Below are 17,706 nucleotides of genomic sequence, written 5' to 3' on the forward strand. Positions count from 1 at the left end.
CGTCGGAATATACCGACGATCAAATATCCGCCGGTATATTCCGACGACCATTGTCCGTCGGAAAATACCGACGCCCAAAGTTCGTCGGAATACACCGAGGAATCCACTACGTCGGAATTGTCCGAGGATTGTTCTCCGTCGGTACCTAATTTTTCCGATGAACTCTGGTCTCGTGTGTCCGCATCGTAATATCGTCGGAAGTTCGTCATAATGACGTTTCTCGGTATTCGTCAGAAAGTCGTCGGAAGTTCTGACGAAATTCCGACGAATTTTTTTTTTCCGACAAAACGATACCGACGGACAGGTTCGTCGGAAATTCGTCGGAATCTGTCTATTCCGACGAATTTCCGACGATTTCGGCCATCAGAAATTCAGAATCCCCTTGTTTTCTTGTAGTGCGTTATTAGCCTTTCGTGAAGATTTTGATCCGAAACCAACCAAACAACCAAACGGATCCTTGTCCGAAGGAAGACCAGAGCCACTTAGATTGCTATGCTCCCAGACATACTCTTAACGTTACTATTAGCATTAACACCTTAACCTGAAGCTGGAGGTGCTTTCTTCGACGGCACGTTTCCACTAGATTTCCCAAACAAGCTCGGATCTTTATTTACAATCCCAATACCCGAACCGGATCCGTTTAGAGGTTTGCATTGGCTCGATCCGAGACCGAGATCAAAATCAAAGGTATTGATCGACGACGACGATCCGGATGATCTCTTCCCCAAGTTCGAATTCATGTTAAAGTTTCAGATCGCGAAGAACCCGCCGCGGAGATTCTTTGAATACATAACTAAAATAAAACTTTACAAAAAGACCCCTCTTGTTTGAGTTTCCATTCAATTTACCCCATTACTTTTATTTACCATTATATAACAATTTTTGCAGTAAAAACTTTATAAAATCTAAAACAAACAATAAAAAATAGAGAAATTCCCTAGGATATACCTAAAAAAAGTTTTTTTTATCACAAATATAAACCTTAAAAATAAAAATGACCAAAAATAGACTTAAATGTTTTATCAAAAGAAGTAAATATACACTTATAAAAAATACATAGACATTACGGTTTAGAGTTAAGGGTTGGAGTTTAGTGTTTAAGGTTTAGGGTTTAGAGTTGAGGAGTGGGGTTTTCAGGATATGATTTCAAATTTTAAAAAATTAAAAAAAAATTAAAATTTTCAAAATAAAAATTGTTATTTTGGTCATTTTAGTTTTTGAGGTCTATTTTTGTGACAAAAACTTAAAAATGTCTATTTGAGAGAATTGCCCATAAAAAATATCTTTTTTAATTACATAAACTGTACATATATATATATAAAATATTAATTTATAATTTTAATGGAACTACATATTTATATATAATTTTTAAAAATGTGGTATCTTATTAATCGGTAAAATTATTAATTTATCAAGTTAATTTATAAAACTTATATTGTAAATTACTATGTTATAATGATAAAGTATGTTTTATAATTCAGTTATTTCATAATTTGATTACCCTTAGTTTTACACATTAGAAGCTAATTTATAGTATAGTTAGTTTGTTACAACTTACACGTCAACCTATGTGAATTGTTGATTCTGTTTCTTTGTCAAAAAAAATTATTGCATATGTTCATATTATGTTAACTGCATCTTTGTGATTGGAATAAGTTTGTTGGTAAGATAATGCAATGATTATGTGAATTGCTGATTCGGTCTAAAATTAAAATTGTTAGGTGAATCGTTCATAAATGGTAAAGGCTTATGTCTATACTGACAAGTATCATGGGCTTGGTATCAAAACAACACAAAACAATATATGCTTCACTAGAACACTGGTTTTATTTCAAAGAAAAAGTTGATAAAAACTTTGAAAGAATTCATAAACGATGGAATCTCAGGATGACAGTGGTGGGACTGGGAGGCAAATGAACATTTGCAAAGATGGTGAAGCTATGTCATTATTATCATCAACTTTGTTATCATCATCACAATAATTTTACCATCATAATCGCATCAACACCACTACATTATTACTACAACATTATCCCTTATCACTATAACATCATTATCATTTTTGATCCATGCATAAGCATATCACCATACAAATCTAAACAAAAGAGAGTAAATAATATTCAGTAATATTTTTAATTTGTACTGCACTATACATTGCTCATAATTTACTCATATTTTTATTAATTTTTGCTCCAGTGAGTTACTATTATTATCATCAACTTTGTTATCATCATCGCAATAGTTTTGAAATATGATGTAGACTTATGCACTACATATACACACCAACTAAATTATAAACAGATTTTTATCATTAGAACATTATTATCTCAATAGAAACTCTATAAATTAATATTCCATCTCTCTCTTTTTTGGCCGCATCCCTTTTTTTCAATTCTAAAAGTCTTCTTTTCATCTTTCAATCATCTAAGTAAATGTAGTTCTTACGAAACACTAGTTTTGTTCTTCGTGATCTGTTTATAAATTGCTAAATTTAAAGGGAAGCTTCTGATTTTGTTGATCAACAGGCTTCTCTTCCAAATCTACAACACGTAGAAATGAGTTTGTACATTGTATTTGAGTATCATGTTTTTGGTTCTCCGGTTGAAGGTATCTGGAATGATTTCCAGGTTCCAATGTACGACGACGACGAGATCAACGCCGTTGATACTTCTTATGAAGTTTCTCCTGTTAGAAAGCCCATATTGTTGAAGAAGCTAGTAAAAATATCAGTTCTCAGAGACAATACAAAATAATCGGTTAAGAAGAAATCATTTAAATTCTTGAAAGATATTAAAAAAAAAATAGCAAAAAAATTAAATCTTCAGAAGCAGCTGATCCAGTCTCAGACATCTAGAATTGATAAAGATACAGAAGGGACGTCATTCTCTATCATCTGTCCATTCTTTCTGCTGCAATGAATTCAGTCAACCTCCAAGACTATCACTCTGATCTCTCTAGAGTTTGTAAAGCAGCTCAAGTCAAGTATCTTCTACTCCGTAAATGATGAAGCTTTTTATGAGTGGCAACTTGGTTTGTGATGTTAACTCAAGCTTATCTTATCTCTCTCTTAACCCTTTTATGATAGATTTAGAATCTCTGATGTGATTTCACATTAAACTAGACACATCTCAACTGAATATAATATTATTAGACAATGTCTTTATAATCAGAAAAATTAATATTCAGTACATCAATAAATCAATAAAATTTAGCTTAAACATGACATAAGTTGAAAAATAATAAAAGAAAGATTTTTAAAAATTTATATAAATACATAGCCTCGTAAAAATCATTAATAATAAACTTAATTACGTGAAAACATATCATATGAATACTATGATGGTTGTGGTGGGAGACGAAAGAACGTTTGCAAAGATTGTGAAACTACGTTTCAGGCAATTGGAGAAGGTGATAACATCGGGATGAAGTGTATGTATGTGACGAAGCTCACACCTCTGATGGATGTAGTTTACGTTTGTAACATCTTAAACAACTTTGGAGTATACATCATGTGAAGGTCATTAGCAACTTCCATACCAGTTACGCATTTGTCAACTTCTACAAGGAAGAAGATATGTTTGATGTTATTTTGGAGTTGGATGGATCTATTTGGGATAAACAAGTCATTCGAGTGGAGGTTTCTCGAATAGGATTTTATAAGTTTACTTGAGGATATGCTGATGTAGAAAGGTTGATGGATAGTTTTGTTATCTTTGATGGTTTTTGTAGAACTTTGGATACCATTTTTTGGTTAAGGTTTTGTAAAGAATACAATGCTTCAAAATAAAATTCGATGATCATGTTACTCTTTTAATTTTTCTTGTATGATTTATGAAAATTTTCCCTTACAGAATATATGTTCATGTATTTTGTGCATGAAATGACTAACTCTAGTCTACTAACTCGTACCAGCCTAGTGCAAAGTAAACATCCCACTTTCTTGTGTAGTAATTGTTGGACCCAATTTCGGTCAATATGATTAATGGACCACGATCAGCAATGTGGGCCGTAAAGAATCAAAGCCCGCAGCAAGCACCCGAGCTCGAGACGGAAACCTCAAGGGCCCAAAGATCACGGATCGGTTACAGAGATCACGGAGTCGACCTACTATAAAGGAAGGAGAACGGACCTGAAGAGGGGCACATTGAAAACCCTAAAGAGAGCTACACACATACATCGACCTTGTTTTCATCCAATCTTAGATCCTTTCTTTTATCGATCTCGTTTGTAACATTCGATCTAGTCCAACTCATTGTATTCGATCTTATTCATCAGTAAAGTCCATTTTTACCTACTGGAAACTGATTACATCGTTGTGTTCTAAAGATATCGTTGCCTACATCATTTCTCTTCCCCAGATTGAACTTCCGGTCACTATTAAATACTTAGTGTAGATTTTAGGATCTATAGTCAATCTTGTGAATCACAAATTCACATAATTATTCAATTATCTTACCATCATATTTATTAAAATCACAGATAATGCATTAAACATAATCATGAACATATGAAAAAATTGACAAAAAATAAAACCATTAATTCATATAGATCGACTCGCAAGTTGTAATCAACTAACTCCTCTATAAATTAGCGTACAATGTGTAAAATTAAAAGTAATTGAATTATGGATACGCAATAAATTAAATATAAACACATTTATATCACTATAACATTGTTATCTACCGTATAAATTTTATAAATTACTAAACACAATAAATTAATAAATTTTGCAGGTTTCGAGTCAGTACAAATCGATAAAATAATAAGATAATAAATTTTCAAAAATTCTATATAAATACATAGTTACATTTAAATAATTAATAATAAACTTAATTACGTGAAAAGCTATATATTATAAGAATACGTACTAAACTTTGGATTAATAAATACTAGGTGGTTGTCCGCGATTTCGCAGGTATAAATATTTCATGAAAATTATATATTATGTTTATAATTTTATAATTTTGAATAATAATCATAAATATTAAAAATAACCTTTTTATTTTAAATAATTTGAAAATCAAAATTTTTGGTATTGTATAATCTTAGAAGATTATTGAGATATATTGTTAATTCTAATAATTTTGTTATAAGTTTCCAAAAAGTATTTTTATGACATAGTTTTTTATTAATAAAAAAAGATAGAGATTAATGAACAAAAAGTTATTTTATAACACTTTCTATTTTCGGACTCAAAGCTATGGAACTTGGTTGGGGATGGGTATTTTGTCGAAATAGTTTTGTCTACCACTTTATTTTTTTTTAGAAGTAAAATAGTTACAAATAATTAATTAACAGTTATAGTAATTCGTAAAACACATGTATTTCGGCATACATATAAAAAATTAACTACGTAAAAATATAAAATAACAAAGAATACAACCAAGAATATAACAAACAAGTTTTATTATTCTTCACTGATGTTTTATATATGTATCCTTCCTTTTTACCTATTACAAAGTAAGCATGTCAATTTTATTATAATCACGACTATATCAATAAAGTCTTAACTCTAGTCATGTATTAATATATTGTTCTCGTTTTTTTTATTTATATTATAATAAAATTTTTATTGATTAATATTATTTTAAAAAATTTACCATATAATTTTATTATAATCAAGGCTATAAGAATTATATTAATAGAGTATATTAACTTTAGTCTCGTATTAGTATAATGTTCCAATTTTTCAATTTTATATTATAATAAATATATTCAATAATTAATATTATTTTAAACGACTTACTATATATTTTTCTGTTTATAAATATACAAATAATTTAATCATTTATGAAAGTAATAACTCAACTATACAATCAATATTTGTCACTGAAAAATGAATGAATGTTTTTAAAATTGTATATTTGACTGTTTTGCATTCATTGGACACATTTTAGAAAAAATATATATAGTGAGTATAACAAAATATTATTAGGTGTAGGTTAATTAGTTTTTTTCGTAATCTATAATTTATTGCATCCACTATTAATATAAATATGTTAAAATCGTTTATATAATTATTTCTATCATACCACATGTATTTATTTAAATTTATATAATGTAATCTATGATATTTAATTGTTTCTATAAATAAATTATGTTAATTCTTTTATCTTAAAATGTTTAATTGTTTGTACGGTAATATAGGTTAGATTAGGAAGGTTGACAAAAAAAAAGGTTAGATTAGGAAGTTCTAGGATTAGTTTCATTTTTAAAATTTTAATTAAATAAATAAAAATTCAAATACCAACAACCAATCAAATTAAGAGAATTAATTGTAAACTTCACCTGTGAATGACACTGTCACTTTAGGGGGATATATTCAACTGAGAGTTTCAGGTGATTTGTATTAAAATGACAAATCCACTGTTATTGAAACATGAATTTTAAAAATTCATTTAAAATCCACTGTTATTGAATTTGACATTTCTTAAAGTACTCTGAAATCTAGTGTTTTTGAAAATATTTTAAGTTGTGGAGTTTTAAAGTTTTCAGATGATTTTAGGGTGTTTGGGTATGATTTTTTAGTTAAAAAAATTAAAACCCAAATGCCATAGTTTTAGGTGATATTCTAGAGTAGTTTAACAAAAATCAATTAAATCTCTGCAACTTATTAAAATCATCTAAAACCCCGTCAAAAATCAAATAAATGAATTGAATACGTCCCCCTTCGTATATTAGTAGGATGAGCCGATCTCAGACAGGAGAAGCCCAACAAATGAGTTAAGCCCAACAATATTTGGCCTTTTATGAAAAGCGGGAAAATCTCGAGAGTCCAAAATATTTCGTCTCTCTCACTTTACTTACCCCCAAACATTCTGTCTCTCTCTCTCTCAATCTCACAGATTTGTTCCTCCTCTCTCTTCAGTAAACCACTTGAATTCTCTCGAGCTGGATCCTTACGCCCATTCGCCTCCCAGAAAATTTCTCAAATTTAAATTGAAACTCTCTGATTTGCTTGGAAGTTCCCAATTCACTATTTCTAGGGTTTTTGCCCTTTTTCTCGGGGGTTTACGCTAAAGGGTATGAATCATCCGATCTCTCCCTACAGAAGCTTAATTTCGGAGCGTCTCTACAGTAAATGACGAGTAACGGCGGGGAGAGGATTCACACGGTACAGCCGGAGAGAGATTTGGTGGCGAATTGGGAAGTTGATTTGTCGGAGAAGCTAGAAGAGTACCTCCTCAAGATATGTACCGGAGAAATCACCGGAAACGAAGAAGAAGATGGGAAGATTCCTGTTAATTTCGCGGAAGGTCTGTGCTTTGATTCTGAAGCTTCTTATCATTTGATTTTTTTTAGGGTTGTAAGAAAAAATTGGGGTTTTGAGTTTGTGTTGTCGTGTGGGGGTTTGTAGCTGCTTTGTTGCTTCAGGGCTCGGTTCAGGTTTACAGCAAGAAAGTTGAGTACTTGTACAATTTGGTCTTACGTACATTGGAGTTTCTATCCAAGCAAAGGTTTGTCCTTTTTTTTTCTCTTAATTTAATGAATCATAGCTAATCGAACATGATAAAAGATTATTACTTTGTGTTAGAAATCATGCTTAGGCATAGCTATAAACTCGACTTCATCTTTCTCTATGTGTATGGGTTTGTTTTGAATTTATACAATAGCTGCACCTTAAATGCTTTTCTCTGCATAGGTTCTGTGTCTAAGCTGTGACTTGATGTTTTTTTTTAGTATTCAAAGTTGGTAATCGTCAGCTCTAATCACCTTATCACTCTCTTGATTTCAATTGGAAATTTGCATCATTAGCGGTTATTGGTGAAAGGATAGTGTGACCATGTATCTAAATCAGACAAACGCCACATCTATGATAATTTCAGAATTAAAAGAGGAATAACAAATCTTCTCTGATTGGTCAATTGTTCTTGCTATTTTTCTAATAGAGACCAGGAAGAGTCCAAAGGTACATCAAACGAGGCTGAGGCAAGCTCCTCTCGTCAGGTTGATGAAGAAGAAAATGATCTCTTCTGGAACGTGGATGATATCCCAGGTAGGTAAAGTTTTGAAATGGTAACTAAACTTGATACCTTTGTGCCATTCAAGATAGCAGAAAACTAACCCAGTTGGTGTTGCTAATATAGTGGACGCAAAGAATAGCTTGGACGACTTCGTTGGTGGAGATTCCTGCCCAAATCAGTTTGTTAAGCCTCCAGCAAATCTAGTTGTTCTTGAAGGTGACTGCTTGGATACTAGCGGTGACGGAGGAGAGCTGGAATCTTATCTGGTAACAGCTTGTTCCTCCACTTCTCAAATAATAAAAAGAGTCTGTGTTTGAACTGCTTTTTTACTTTCATGTCTTGCAGTTGGCAACTACACATCTCTACCGGGATTTTATTCTATTAGACCCATGTGATGCTGTAGTGGTAAATGAATTTTTAGGTGATAGCTACGCTGGTAAAAGAAGGAACAGTGCTCGTAGAGGCAGCTCAGCTCGTAAAAGTTTTCACTCACCAGTAGGACGTTCTGGAGGAAGCGCTCGCAGATCGTCTGTGGGAAAGAATCAAGGAACCAATTTCAACCAGTCACCAGTAAATGGGAATGGTCCCGATGCTCAAAACTGTGACCAAGGGTGTCAGTCTCCTCCTGCCTTTGGAGACAATGATCATGGCTTTGACATGGATAACGACCATGGAGGAACAATGGATTTGAGTGATACAGATGCTGATGAAGATGATCCATGGAAGCCATTGAATCCCTATGAGCCAGGGAATTTGAAAGTGAAGCCTTTTAAAAAAGGTTGGAAATGTCTTCTTCTTTTCTTTTCCTGATCGAGGTCTGATGATCTGCGCCTTACTTCTATCTCATTTTATACTTTTATTTATTGAGCAGTTAAAACTTTGAGAAAGTTTGGAGCGAGCCTTACCAAGGACCATATGGCTACCATGTTTCCTCTTGCTAGACCCAACGGTCCCATCAGTGCAGAGCTGAGCGGAATTTGGGAGAAACGCCGTCCTTCTAGTAACAATGAGAGAGAACCACAAGACATTCCCTATTACGAGAAGGTCTGTGTTTTCTCTATAGCTTTACATGATATTTAATGTAGGCACACAACAAAAAAACTGAGAGTTTTGAATTCAGCTTCGAGCATTGCTTGTGAATGGAGGAAACCAACCTACTGATGCTAACAGCAATCACAAGGAGGGCGTTAAGGATAACAATGATGAAGCTAATAATGGCGACTTTAATGATTTTGGAGATCATGGTGGTGATGATCATGAACATGCGTTCATGGATGAAGATGGTCCAGGCATGGTGAGTTGTTCACTAATTTAAAAACATTCCAGTGGAATTATATGCAAACCTTATCCGTTCATTTGGATTCATGTAGAATCATGATGGTGGAGCTGCAGATTTCCCCAACCACGATGGGTTTGGAAACGACGACTCGCATTGTCAGGAAAGCTTGGAAGATCTTTGTCGCTCACACCTGGTAACTACACTAGTTCGTGTGTGTGTTTTCATCTATTTTTCTTAAAAGATCTGTTTTTTTTTTGTAGGATGCTCTTCTTGCTAACATAGCTAAAAGTGAGAAGCAAACGGATCTAGCTGCTCGGGTTTCAACTTGGAAACAGAAAATCGAGCAAAACCTAGAAGAACAAGTAAAATATATTTCTTCTACTTTCTCTGACCATTCACTTGAAGTCAGAGATCTGATGCATTTTTCTACATTGTCTGGTTTATTATATGACCAGGAGCTGCACCCTCCTTTTGACATTCAAGAATATGGAGAAAGGATTGTCAACAAACTCACTGTTGAAGAGAGTGGAGACGCCGAGACCTTTACTGATCTCATGAAAGACCAAGAAAAGCACGATGTAGCCCGGGCTTTCTCCGCGCTTCTCCAGTTGGTAAGTGACAGAGCAAAACATTTTTCTGTATGTTCACCATCATTTGAAGTAAATGTATATCCAGGTGAACAATGGAGACGTTGAGCTCGAGAAACCTGGGAACTCGGTAGGCGAACCAGTGTGTTATACAGCGGTGAATCCTTTCAGCGTTCGGTTACTCAGTGATCGTAACAGAAAGGCTGAGAAAACTGAAATGCGCTTACCCCGGAAACGAGAAAAATCCCCCACAGCCAAAGGCAAATCTCCAGAGTCACCACCACCAAAGAAGGCAAACAACACATGTTCTGTCTCAAGCCAAGAGACTAGGAAAGTGTCCTTAGAGATATCAAAGATGAACAATGTCGGCACTAAGTGCACACGGAAGAGCAAGAAGAGATGAAAAAGTTCGATCTGATGAGGTAGTAAGGCTAGGTAACTGAAGTTTCTTCAGAGTCAAAATCACTCAGCGGAAAATTGTAAAGCTAAAATGGCTAATGACTACACAAATTAGATTATAGATTTTATCAGACAGTTAGGAAACTCCGTAACTGTGAGTTATGTATAATGAAGGCACTGTCTGAAGTAGTAGCAGCCTATTTAGTTGTAATAACAATCAAATACCACTTTTGATGATCTCTTTAACTTATTAGGGAGCGTGATTTTGGAATTTCCTTAAGGTTTGGATTGTAGTTCATAAAGTGAAGTTCCTTTTTATCTCAAGGGAATAAGAATCATGTTCAAAATTGTTCATATATATCTTTTATGTATTTAGATGCCTTGTTATATCAATTTCAATTTGTTTGCAACTCCATGTTTAGATGCCTTGTTCAGTCAGTTTCAACCTGTTTGTAGCTCAAGTTGTATCAGTTCAATATTGTCGTTCGTTTATTTTCGTTATTTTTAAAAGAAGAAGCATATATAGTGCCAAATCAATTAAAGAAAAAAAAACACAGTAAACGTTCTATATAAAGTAACAAAAAGGCAAAGAAAAATACCAGGATCAGTGTCTGACACTGTATCTACATGTAAATTCCTTATTTTCAACACTGGTTTTGGACTTTTTGGGTCGCAACAAAAGACTTTCAGGTTATCTAATTGACAATGGAAAGTTCCTGGAAATTGTATTCTCGTGATATTTTATTTGTCCTCTACTTGTATGAGTTAACATAAACACGTACCTTCAAATCGCCCCTTCATTTACGTTTCTATTGTAGTTGCTTTACCCACCTTTGATTAGTTGTTTAATTTTGTTTTTAGTCCTCAAAATATTTGTATCAAACGCTAATCATTTACGCATACTTCTTAACGACAATCGTCGACATCAAATACGTTCTTTAAGTATTTTTTTTATTTGAAAAAATTGATTATTGGATCTGGTCCTTTGTATGTAGTGCGAGTTTGTTATTTTCAATTAAACAAAAGATGATGATTGGAGTTGGAGAGTTAGTGCAAGTTGTTAATCCATTTTGGCTATGAAACATGTAAATTAATTAAATACCCCACGTTGTGGTGTGGTTAGGAGGCATAAGAGACTTGGTCCACTTACGCGTAGAAACCATGAGTCATATTACAATATAGTTTACAAATCTGATACCAATGTACATTGACATAATTCCTTTCTTTTCTAAGGGGTTTTCTTTGGAGGAAAACTAACTAAAATAATAATTTTCGTAATGAAGTAAACTAAATGGCGTCAAGACTCGAAAGTCATAGTCGTGTTGAGCATATAGTTCTAATTTCTTAACGTGTGAAGACTCTTTTATAACATGGATTCAGTCGTTGGAATCTAATTGCCTGCATGTTTATAACTATATATTACTCTCATTTGCGCAAACATTATCACTTCATCTATGTACATTATCACCTGCTTTCATAGAGAGACATTTTTTGTAGTGAAAGTAGCGTGTCATAGAGTATTAAATATGGCTTTGATTGTTCAAACGATGCATTTACATTTACGATGGATTAAAGATATTGAATTGGTGATAAAATAAAATTAGGTTAAGTCTCTATCATGATTTCATGACCATTGAATTGGTGGTATTACATAAAGAGTCTATAGAGACTGGGAATAAAAACAAATGGAAAAAAAAGATTCAATATAACATCATCGACAACTGACAATTTTATGTACATCTTCAGACAATTCTATCTAAACTAACACAAGTAAACACTCGGTGAATAAGATTCGTTCAGACCACGCAACGTGTTACTGGAGCTTAAATCAACCGTCGGCAAAGGCTAGTTGACTTTATCAATCCTGTAATAAAATTTATAGTTTTTACTTTCCGACCAATAGCTCACCTAGTCTCTTCTCCTCCACGCTCTATATCTGACTCAGTCATCGCTATCCGGCAGTTAGACGACGGAGATTGAGGCGGAGCTCCGGCTATGGGCGACGAGGCGTTTCCTCTGCTCAGCATCCGAGTGAAAGATAACATACGACTCATCGGCGACCTAAACGAGTGATTCGCCGGCGAGTTCCGATCGTCAAATTCACTGAAGTTCCTCCTCGGCACCTCAATCGCCGCCGGTTTTCTCAATCCAGAGCTCGAACCCGGTTCAATTGCAACAGAAACCGGTTCAGGAGAAATCGTGATCGCAACTTGCTCCTCCACGGGAGGCTCGACGAGAGAGCGGCAGAGAGGACACGTGGAATGAGAATGAAACCACATATCTATACAGTCAACATGAAACGTATGCTTGCAACCGGGCAAAACCCGACCCGACTCGCCTTCCTCGAACTCGGAGAGGCAAACGGCGCACTCGGTCAGATCTTTGTGAGTCAACTCGGAGAAAGCGAAAACGGGGAGAGACTTGATCACCGCGGGATCGAGGCCGCGCGAGGCGGCGGCGGCGGCGGAAGGATCCGCGGCGAAGAAAACCATCGTGGAGCGACGGTTACGGCTGCGGCGGCGGAAATGACGGCGGCGAGCGCGGAGGAGGTACCAGCGGGCGTAGAGGTGGAGGAAGACCATTAGGATGACGACGAAGAAGAGGATGACGATGGCGCTCAGCATGATCTTCCCGCTCATGGCGTAGGTTCGAGAAGAGCCGGAGGTGGTTTCGTCGGGCCTGCCCATTGGATATTGGTCGTTGGAGTTCATGAGTTTGAAGATGGTGGCGAATGAGAGATTGAGAGGGAGAGAGAGAGAGAGAGAGAGAGAGAGTCAAGTGGTGGAAGGAAGAAGAAGAGTGAAAAAAGTCAGTTTAGAGTAATGGCGAGAGAGGGAAGGTTCGTGAGAAAGCGCGCTATTTAGAAGACGACGCCAAAGTTGACGCGCAAGTTTCGTATTTGACCTTTCTACCCTTATTCTTCTTTCCTTTTTTATTGAATGCTAAAGTTATATACTATTTACTAGGTAATAATCCGCGCCTTGCGCGGAATGTGATTATTAGTTTCGTTATTTTTTTAATAAGGAGATATTAATCTGTTTAATCTGGATATCGGTTCGGTTTTAAGTTGTTTTAGGTTTTTAATCTCCTAAAATATAACTATCATTTTAAATAAGTATTTATTTGGTTTGTTCGGTTAAAATGTTTGATGTTTTTGTTTTTTTTCCTGTGATAATAAAAAATTACTAATACTTGTTTGTTTTCATGTTATGAATCTTAGATAGTCGTGATGTCGAACCAATGGTTTCATATTATATTTTCTAAACGGATAATAGTTAAAAAAGAAAAGAGAATTATGAAGACAAATCATTTTACTACAATTTGGTTGACAGTGAAAGAAGTATTAAGAAAAAAAATATTTTAACTTCCAAAAAAAAATATTTCAGTTGTGGTAAATACTTAGTTATAAGGTGCTCACGTCAATGTGCACATGTATGTGTATGTAAAAATATATAAAGATGATTAATAAATATATAAAGATGATGTTAATTAATATTAAATGACATTTTTTTTCGAAATAATACATGAAAAATAAAATTCTTAAAATGAAATTATTTAAAAACAAAAATATCGTAAAATTTAAATAAACTATAATATATAACTTATATATAATTCTTTAAATATATGTATATAAATATATGCATATAACGGATCAAATTGAATATCCGTTCCTATAAATATTGATATTTCATTTTAGTATTTGATTTGCTTCGTAGAGTAATAGATATCTGAATTTTTCGGTTCGAATCAAAACGAATAACGAGTCGAATCAAAATTTATGAATAATTTGTCCAGCTCTATTCGTAAATAGTAAAAATAACGTAAAGAAGAACCATGCAAGTGAGTTTTATATTAAAAAAATTTAAGTACATAGTGTGAACATATTTATGTAGAATTTGGTTGAAAAGCTCTCTACATGTAACATGTGTCCATTTTAGTGTGAACGCATTTATTATAATGTTTCTACACGTGACATGTGTCCAGTTTAGTGTGAACGCATTTATTGCAATGCTTGTTCTTTAATATATAAAGGGATTATTACCTTTTGTGTTTTTTACTTTTACCAAATTATTAATTGTACGTTCTTATTTTTTCACAGATTCTTCTTCGTTGTTCACTCGCTCAAGATCTCTCCCTCTCAGAAGAAAAACCCTAAAGATTGACGACGACACGGCCTCCGAATCGGAGATCTTCTTCAACTTCCTCGTCAACGAACAATGTCTTCCACGGCTAAACGGACTTCTTCTTCCAAGGAGAATCCACTCGGCGACGTCCGTAATCCTCTCGGAGATATCACAAACCAGAAGAGCTGATCTCCGTTGTCTACTCTAGTAAACTTCTTCTCTTCTTTTCGGCAGCGAAAATTAGGGTTATTGTTTAGTGTGATCTGTAAATTCGTTCAACTACTCAAGTTGTTCAGTTACAAAAAAAAAAACTACTCAAGTTGCACCATTGTTCCAAAAAAACAACCAATCAAAACCTCCCAACACAATTGCGAAATCAAACCTACTCGTTCCTTACGAAGATGCTTCATCAGAAGGATCATTCTTCCATGCAGAGTCAGATTTGGGAGATGATGATGATGATGATGAGGAGGATCCACAGCTTTGTGGTGCCTTTGCATGCGAGGCGAAGAAAAGGCCTGCTATCGATTACATGGAGAGGGTTCAACCAAACATCAACTCCACCATGCATGCCATCCTGATCGACTGGCTCGTGGAGGTTGCTGAAGCGTTTAGCCTTTCGCCAGAGACTTTGTACCTGGCAGTGAACTGTTTAGACAGGTATCTTTCGGGGAACGTGATCACCGAGCTAAACCTGCAGTTGCTTGGTGTTTCATGCATCATGATTTCAGCAAAATATTATGGTCGAGGATCAGTGCGTGCGCCTCCTCGTCAGGTGGAGAGTTTCTGTTACATCACCGATTACAGCTACTCGAGAAACGAGCTCCTGGAGATGGAGTCTTGTGTTCTCAACTACTTGAAGTTCGAGTTAACAACTCCAACGGCAAACTGTTTTTTAAGCCGCTTTGTCCCTCAAGGCAAAAGAGAGGAGGAGGTCCTATCCCACCTCTTGTTTGAATCGCTAGCGAGCTATCTTTGCGAATTATCTCTCTTGGATTACGCTATGCTTCGCTACACTCCATTACTCGTCGCAGCCTCTGCTGTTTTCTTGGCACGATACGTGTTACATCCTTCGAGAAAACCATCCTGGAGCTCTACGTTGGAGCATTACACACGGTACAGGGCTGAACATTTGGAAGCGTGCGTTAAGAATCTTCTTCGGCTATGCCATGAGAGTCCCTCAGGCGATAATGTAGTCGCAGTCAGAAAGAAGTACAGTAAAGCCAAATACAAGTTTGCAGCAAACATGATTTACCCCACCTCACTGCCACAAGAGCTCTTCCTCTGATTGGCTTCCTTTTTGTTTTTAATTTCCTCGTCTTGTTGATAGAAACTCATTGGGTCAGAGACCAATGGATTCAGTTCGATTGATGGAACCAACATAAAACAATTTATAAAAGACAAGTAATCCACACCAAATTTTTTTTTATGGCCTTTCTTATTAAAAGATTATAAATCTAATGAGATATGTGATTTTTTTTTTAACACTGGATTTGTATATCAAAATAAAAGAGTTACAGAAAGGGAAAATTCCTTAAAAATACACGTACTAATTTTCATTTGCTAATAAAATACACGAACTATTTTGGATCTCCATTTAATACACGAACTAATTTTTGTTGCCTATTAAATACACAAATTTTTGAAATTCGCAGATTTTACACATCATTTACACATATATTAACACATGTTTAAATTGTGAAAATAAAATTCCTTAAAAATACACAAACTATTTTTCATTTGCTAATAGAATACACAAACTATTTTGGATCCCCGTTTAAAACACAAACTAATATTTGTTTTCTATTAAATACACAAACTTTTAAAATTTTCATATTTTACACATCGATTTAGACGATGTCAATAATATTTAGCAGAAGTGAAGAAAATGTTTGTGTTTAATTGAACAAGTGGTTAAACTGTGAAGAACAAATTTGTTTAAAAGTCGTCCAATAGATTATATTGTTAGTTTTCTTCTCCATTACGCTTCCATAATGTAAATTTTTTTTTGATAAAATTTCAAAATTTTTGATCATAGTAAATAGAATATATGTAGAAATTCATAACACTAAACTTATTTATCATAGTGTAAATTAACCTTGAATCATTATCACTACTATTAAAGTGAAGAACAAGAATTAGAAATGCATAACACTAAACTAATTCCAAAATCAGAAACTCGTTTAAAATTACGTAGTTTCTTCATCCTTTTTTACAACATTGAAATCGACTCCACTTCAAATCAATATAAAGGGAAATCAAAGTAAAAAAGAAGAAAATAAACATAGTTTAGAAAATAAAGGAGGTTGGAACAGATTATAGTGTCAAAATTGAATTGAACCTAACTCAAATTCATTTCAATTGGCTGGGTGAGAGTGCTTTTCACAGTTAAACCACTTGTTTAATTAAAACATTGTCTTCACTTCTGTTAAACATAATTGGCATCGTCTAAATCGATGTGTAAAATATGCACATTTTAAAAGTTTGTGTATTTAATAGAAAACAAAAATTAGTTTGTGTATTAAACGGGGATCCAAAAATAGTTCGTGTATTTTATTAGCAAATAAAAAATGGTTTGTGTATTTTTAAAAAAATATTTTCTAAACTTAAAAACGTGTTAATTAAACACTAACGCCGTCGTCACTGCCGTTAAATATAGTTAACGCCGTCTAAATAGATGTGTAAAACCTGCGACTTTCAAAAGTTTGTGTATTTAATAGGCAACGAAAATTAGTTCGTGTATTAAACCGAGATCCAAAATAGTTTGTGTATTTTATTAGCAAATGAAAATTAGTCCGTGTATTTTTAAGGAATTTTCCCTTACAGAAATTATTAAGTGTGTTATGAATCATGAAGTGGATGGTCCATAACCTAGACCATACAAGTTCAAACCTAGAGTCCATTGGAGATTTACATCCAGTCACATGGAAGACCCATTCAACCTTAGTCTTTATGAGTTTGACCATGTCATTATGTAGAGTATCTTTGTAATCAATTCTCCCTTTGACTCCACCTTGTATGAACCACTATATATTGTGGTGTAAGCAATAAGAAATATACAACACATTCTCACAAATCTTCTCTCAAATCTTAACACGTTATCAGCACGAGACTCTCTCCACCTGAGCAATCCCATCCGCCGGCGATCATCTCTTTTCCGGTCATCTCTTCCGGCCCTCAGCCTTGCTCCGCCGGCCAAGTCTATCTCTCTCACGGTTTTCCGGCCAGCTCCTCCACCTCTCTCTCAACCAGCCCATCCGCGGATCAGCTCTCTCTCACGGTGGTCCATTCAGAATCCTTGTGGTGTAAAAGGTAAACTAATCAAAACCTAAAGATCTAAGAACATCATATAT

At 34.5% G+C, this 17,706-nt stretch overlaps 3 protein-coding genes across 3 annotated transcripts; 2 read left to right on the forward strand and 1 right to left on the reverse strand.

Moving 5' to 3' along the window:
* The first annotated feature begins 6,799 nt into the window (after positions 1 to 6,799).
* On the forward strand, positions 6,800 to 10,555 carry LOC106343224 (condensin-2 complex subunit H2). Its single transcript, XM_013782380.1, has 11 exons — positions 6,800 to 7,256; positions 7,358 to 7,457; positions 7,890 to 7,996; positions 8,088 to 8,230; positions 8,310 to 8,742; positions 8,836 to 9,008; positions 9,085 to 9,258; positions 9,335 to 9,436; positions 9,504 to 9,605; positions 9,699 to 9,854; positions 9,919 to 10,555. Exons 1-11 carry the CDS (start codon positions 7,082 to 7,084, stop codon positions 10,231 to 10,233), a joined length of 1,980 nt encoding a protein of 659 aa, XP_013637834.1. The 5' UTR covers positions 6,800 to 7,081; the 3' UTR covers positions 10,234 to 10,555.
* Positions 10,556 to 11,812: 1,257 nt separating this feature from the next.
* On the reverse strand, positions 11,813 to 13,172 carry LOC106343635 (RING-H2 finger protein ATL2). Its single transcript, XM_013782902.1, has one exon. The coding sequence runs from the start codon at positions 12,938 to 12,940 to the stop codon at positions 12,134 to 12,136; it is 807 nt and encodes a 268-aa protein (XP_013638356.1). The 5' UTR covers positions 12,941 to 13,172; the 3' UTR covers positions 11,813 to 12,133.
* Positions 13,173 to 14,621: 1,449 nt separating this feature from the next.
* On the forward strand, positions 14,622 to 15,641 carry LOC106292259 (cyclin-A1-2-like; the record flags this gene model as incomplete). The annotated part of the gene is made up of 1 exon (XM_013727862.1): positions 14,622 to 15,641. A coding segment is annotated over one exon (1,020 nt), but the record flags the coding sequence as incomplete, so codon positions are not given.
* Between the last annotated feature and the right edge of the window lie 2,065 nt (positions 15,642 to 17,706).

The sequence above is a fragment of the Brassica oleracea genome, chromosome C5, assembly GCF_000695525.1.
Source record: "Brassica oleracea var. oleracea cultivar TO1000 chromosome C5, BOL, whole genome shotgun sequence".
Taxonomy (NCBI): domain Eukaryota; kingdom Viridiplantae; phylum Streptophyta; class Magnoliopsida; order Brassicales; family Brassicaceae; genus Brassica; species Brassica oleracea.

Coding starts and splice junctions, on each gene's coding strand:
- LOC106343635 (XM_013782902.1), bottom strand. CDS start 12,940: ATGAACTCCAACGACCAATATCCAATGGGCAGGCCCGACGAAACCACC.
- LOC106343224 (XM_013782380.1), top strand. CDS start 7,082: ATGACGAGTAACGGCGGGGAGAGGATTCACACGGTACAGCCGGAGAGA. Junction 7,458..7,889: donor GAGTTTCTATCCAAGCAAAG/GTTTGTCCTTTT, acceptor TTTTTCTAATAG/AGACCAGGAAGAGTCCAAAG. Junction 8,231..8,309: donor GAGAGCTGGAATCTTATCTG/GTAACAGCTTGT, acceptor CATGTCTTGCAG/TTGGCAACTACACATCTCTA.